The 5,454-nt window shown below is 31.3% G+C and overlaps 1 protein-coding gene across 1 annotated transcript; it reads right to left on the bottom strand.

Annotated features, from left to right (window-relative positions):
- Positions 1–132: 132 nt before the first annotated feature.
- LOC103310908 lies at positions 133–1,939 on the bottom strand. The gene is made up of 2 exons (XM_008190393.1): positions 518–1,939; positions 133–447 (listed from the first exon to the last, which is right to left on the bottom strand). Exons 1-2 carry the CDS (start codon positions 1,937–1,939, stop codon positions 133–135), a joined length of 1,737 nt encoding a protein of 578 aa, XP_008188615.1.
- Positions 1,940–5,454: the final 3,515 nt, after the last annotated feature.

Raw genomic sequence — 5,454 nt, 5'->3', positions numbered from 1 at the left:
TCATCGCTCTTCCAATTCTCTTATAGTGCTTTCTCCCACCGTACGAAATTCCTGCTAAAGCACACCTTTCCTAGTTCACCAGTGGACTAGCCATCCAAAACTGACTGTCGTTCAAACATATATTTTTTACATTTAAATGGTCTTCGTAACAGTTGTAGTTGAAGTTATGTCAAAAAATACTCCTCCGCCGATTAACAAGTCTACAGAACCAGGATTGTAAAAACAAGGATCTGCTAAATCAAACAGTAATTCTTCTGGGATCTGCCAACCCTTTGAGGGATTTGGACATGCTGGTAGTTTACTGACAATTGTTGGTAGAACATAGCACACTAATTTTACTCTATAATTCCTTAATCTTGACTGAATTGAAACTTCAACGTACGACAACGCTTGGACCCGGCTTTCTCCAATTCCGCTCACCGGTAGCGATGACTTTCTGGATTGTAGCTGTAACTTATTTGCTAAGCTTCCTGAAATAAAATTGACTTGTGATCCGCTGTCCAAAACTGCTCTGCACCTTTTCTGATTTTCCGAATCTGTCGCCTGCTAGGATCAGCGCAGTAGACAAAAACACGTATCCTTGCTCTGATCCATCCACAAATGAAGCAGCTGCTGAAATATTTGAGTCTTGTGACGAGTTGGGTTGCTTTTGTACATCTAACTGCTGAGCTTGACCTTCAACTCTTTCTGTCGGAGCTGTTGACTTCTCAAAGTGCAATAACGTATTATGATTGCGCCTGCATATTCGACAACTGTAGGTAGATCGGCACACAGTCGCCATATGATTCGGGGTCAGACAATTAAAGCATAACCTCGATTCTCTTACAAATGTCACACGATCCCCTATGGCCATTTCCTTAAATTTGTTGCACGCATATAATTTATGCTCATCAGAGCAGCATGGACATTTTATGGGTTTTTCGGCAGATATAAAAATACCTTTTTTTGAATTGTTGCTCTGGTAGGATTTTTTCATTCTGAGATCACTCGCTGCAATACTATCCTTATCTCTCTCAGAACTTACAATCAGTCTTTCATTTGATTCTAACGCGATGCACCTGTTCATTAAAAAACTTTCTAACTCAGCGTACGTTGGCAAATCTGTGTTGGGGCGCCGAAACTGCCAGTCCTGATTCGTGGATTTATCTAATTTTCTCAAAACCACTGTCACTAGCCAAGCATCCCAATGTTGAGTGGGTTGATCTAGAGCTGCAAGGGCCGCAACGTGCGCCGAAACATTTGAATGTAGAATTTGCAATTGCATACCTGAAGCTGATTCAACTTGATGGCAGTCTAGAATTGCACGTATGTGCGACTGTATGACTAAACTCTTGTTGTCATAACGCTGTTGCAATTTTTTGATTGCCTCCTTATAATTATTTTCAGTCATAGGTAGTCCCTTAATAACGTCTAGAGCTTGACCACTTAGAGTGGACCTAAGATGGGAGAATTTTTGTGCTGGTGGGCAATTATTATCATTATGCACCATAGCCTTGAAACAATCAAAATATGATTCCCATTCTTGGATATTACCACTAAAACTTGGTAAGGCGATCGGAGGTAAACGCGCACTTTGTGTATGCCCGTTTGTTGTGCTGCTCGAGGTATTATTTATAGACGTATTTGGACTTTTTTCTGCATTTATAATCTGTTGCAACTCCGACCGTATAGCGAAATAAGCGTTTTCAAACTCCTCCCTATCTTTTTCAGCTTCAGCGAAATTATCGACGTCGATCAACTCTATTTCACACTGGACGCTATCAAATTTTCGATTTATTTGTGGTAACTCTTCCTGACGAAATTCTAATAGTGAGATGGGGTCATCCCTAGGATTAAATTTGTTAACAAAGGTTTGAACTCTGGTAAGTGATGCCTTCACTACACCCCTTCGTCTCTTCAAATCACCCAACACCTTTTTCTCACTGTCCTCCAGAACCATTATAACAATTTAATTAAATATACAGACTACTCGTGCCTGTCGACAATAATATATAATATTATAATATAGCCTTGTGTTTACCGATTGTGGACAATTTGATTCAGTTGTACTTATGATAATTAAGTAATGATAATTATATAACAAATATAGTTCACGAAAAATGTATAATGATTAATATACCGTAATTAATAATGATAGTGATATTACGTTAGTATATTATCACGTCGAGGTCACCAATGTTTGGGCCGGGACGGTACAAATATAGACCGTGCGCCCGGTACCACTTAGATTTCGCGCAACGCTCACACACCGACCGACTTTTGTATTTGTGTGTATATAATATGTTATAGCTCAGCTAGAATTGGTTGAGTTCGCCGCGCAAATACTAGTGAGCTATGTGGTGTGGTGATGTGTAAGGTGTGTATATGTGTGAGTGTGTATGCTTAAAAACTAATGACAAAAAAGGTAACTCTGATAAATAATGGGTAACACGGTTGCTGGTAGTAAGTTGATGTTGCTGTATAATACACAATAATAAATTCACAAAATATAAAAATCACAGCAACACTAAGTATAAAAAAAGGCGGGTAAGTCGTGGATGTCGCTCTGCTGTACAGTAGGTTACAAGTGGGTTACTGTAATGGATGGAATTAAATTTGAATCCAATGATATTATATCATTGTATACGAAAAACGATTCTGAACGGAGATGATTTGTCAGTCTAGGATATATTATTTTTAAAGAAAAACTTATGGAGAACCTTGTACCAAATTTTAAAAACTTAGTTATAAAAGAAAAAATTTTTACGATTTTTCAACCACTAAATTACTTGCAAATTTTCGCAATTTTGACATATTTCGTATAAATTTGAACTTTAAATGCTTTATAAATAAAAATTGTGACAATGTATTCCTTTTATTTTGCAACTGCTATTGTAAAAATATGTTACGAGCCTTGTATTAATTTCCAAATCTTAGAATTAAAAAGAAAACTTTTATGAATTTCTGATCTAAGATAATTTGAACATTGCCGTAATTTTTACGTATTTAGTCAAAATTTGAACTTTAAATGCTTATAAAAAAAAAATCGTGACTATATATTTCTTTTATTTTTCAATTGCTATTGTAAAAATATATTATGAGCCTTGTATTAAATTTTTAAATCTTAGATATAAAAGGAAAATTTTTTATGAATTTCTAGCATAAAATAATTTACGAATTTTCGTGATTTTTACATAATATGTTGTCAAAATTTGAACTTTAAATGCTTATAAATAAAAATTGTGACAATGTATTCCTTTTATTTTGCAACTGCTATTGTAAAAATATGTTAGGAGCCTTGTATTAAATTTCCAAATCTTAGAATTAAAAAGAAAAACTTTTATGAATTTCTGTTTAAGATTATTTGAACATTGCCGTAATTTTTACGTATTTAGTCAAAATTTGAACTTTAAATGCTTATAAAAAAAAATTGTGCCTATGTATTTTTATAATTTTTGAATGGGAGTTAGAACAACATATGTGGACCCTTCTATTAAATTTTCAAGTATTTTGTCCCAGCTAATTTTTTTTTATCAACATTTATAAAAAAAAAATCAAAAAAAATCGATTATTTTAATTGCCTATAAATAGATTAAAAATTAGTGAAATATTTTGAAAATAAAACTATATAAAGAAAATGTCAATTTAAACAACTGGTAAAATTTTCAAGTTTCTACGACTCATACTTTTTGAATAATAACAAATATCAAAAATCGTTTGAGGCTAAACCGTTATTTAATGCGGTTTTGTAAAAATTTAAATTTCAAACACTCGTAAAAATTTTTTGTCTTAGTCCGGTTGAGTTTTTTTTACAGATATTTAAAGAAAAACTTATGGAGAACCTTGTACCAAATTTTAAAAACTTAGTTATAAAAGAAAAAATTTTTACCATTTTTCAACCACTAAATTACTTGCAAATTTTCGCAATTTTGACATATTTCGTATAAATTTGAACTTTAAATGCTTATAAATAAAAATTGTGACTAACTATTTTGGATTTTTTTTTATCACTGTGAGAACAACTTATAAGAAACCTTGTATTAAATTTTCAAAGTTTTCTATCCAACCAAAAATTTTTTATCGTTATTTAAAAAAAAAATACTTAGAAAAATTGAAAATTTCATTTGTCTATAAATAGCTCAAAAAAAGTCGAAACACTTTGAAAATTTAACCCTGTATAGACAACGCTAATATAAACATCTGTTGCAAATTTCAAGTGCTTACAATAATTATTTTTTGAGTTACAGTAAAATAAAGTTTTCGTTTTTGTCAAAAATTGGTTTTGCGTAAAAATTCGCGTTTTTCCGTTATTTTTTTAAGGTTTTTCCTGCCGCTTTTGAAAAGTATTGGGAAATTTTCACTTTTGACCCCCCAAAGTACCAACTAGATTCACTTTCCTTTCAGAAAAGGTACAACTTTTGAAAATCGAATCATTTTTACTGCTCCAAAAGTTGTCGTCAGACACAAAAAAAAAAAAAAAAAAAAAAAAAACACACATCATTGTAAAATCAATACATTCATCACTTCGTTCAGAATCTAAAAATATATTTAAAAATAAAATTGTACAAGAAAACTATGTTAAAATAATTGTTCATAAAACCACTGAAATTCAAGTGGAACAAACGCAAGTTGGGTTTTGAGATTATCGATTTTTCCTTTGAGATATCACCACGATATCTTTCTAAAGTAACTTCTGTAGGAATAAAATCTTTATCTTTTAATAAATTTACAGTCTTGAAGGGAACATCTTCATCATAACTCTCCTTATATTTATAGCTTCCAAATGTATCAACTCTAATCCATTTGATGTTGTCTCGAAAATTTGTTTTTTCACCGTCAGTGTTTTTTACTCTATTTACTATTCTTAACTTATGTTTGAGAATGTCAATCTTTTTAAACTGGTGTTCCATATCAACCAATACAACATTTTTTTTACTAGCATCTTTTATTATAATACGGTACTGTTCTGGAATGTAGGTTAGGCTAGGTTAGGTTGATTTTTTCTTAATATTTTCTCAATTCTTCCAAAATCTCTATCAGAATCTAATATAATCCACCAGCCCATGTAAAATAATAATCAAGTGTTAATTTATTATTAATTATTTAATAAATAGTTAATTTCATATAATACCCAAACCTACCTATATAAGTTATATCAAATTGTATACAGGGTGATTGATTAAGCGTAAAACACTCATTATCTCGAAAAGTATTCACTTTTTTCAAATTTTTTTTTTTTCAAAATTTTAGATCTATGCTGTTCTAGAATTATATAATTTTTTTATATTTTTCACCCTTATATTTATTAGGAAAAACACTATCAACTTTTGATTTTCAAATGGTAACCTATACTTTTAATTTCATAAATTAATAAAGCTATTTTTTTTATGAATTATCACGTTTCAATTTTCATTTTTCATTAATCCATTGATGAGATATAACTCCTCAAAGTTGGGTAGTTTTGGCAGGTGTTTG

This window comes from Acyrthosiphon pisum, unplaced genomic scaffold (genome assembly GCF_005508785.2).
Source record: "Acyrthosiphon pisum isolate AL4f unplaced genomic scaffold, pea_aphid_22Mar2018_4r6ur Scaffold_235;HRSCAF=643, whole genome shotgun sequence".
In the NCBI taxonomy this organism is placed as follows: Eukaryota; Metazoa; Arthropoda; class Insecta; order Hemiptera; family Aphididae; genus Acyrthosiphon; species Acyrthosiphon pisum.
The sequence above is the reverse complement of the archived record's forward strand: the minus strand, read 5'-3'. Positions and strand labels throughout refer to the sequence as shown.

Bases quoted from the DNA above. Each gene is read 5' to 3' on its own strand.
- LOC103310908 (XM_008190393.1), bottom strand. From the start codon at position 1,939: ATGGTTCTGGAGGACAGTGAGAAAAAGGTGTTGGGTGATTTGAAGAGA. The intron at 448-517 runs GTGCAGAGCAGT...AATAAGTTACAG, and splicing joins GATTCGGAAAATCAGAAAAG to CTACAATCCAGAAAGTCATC.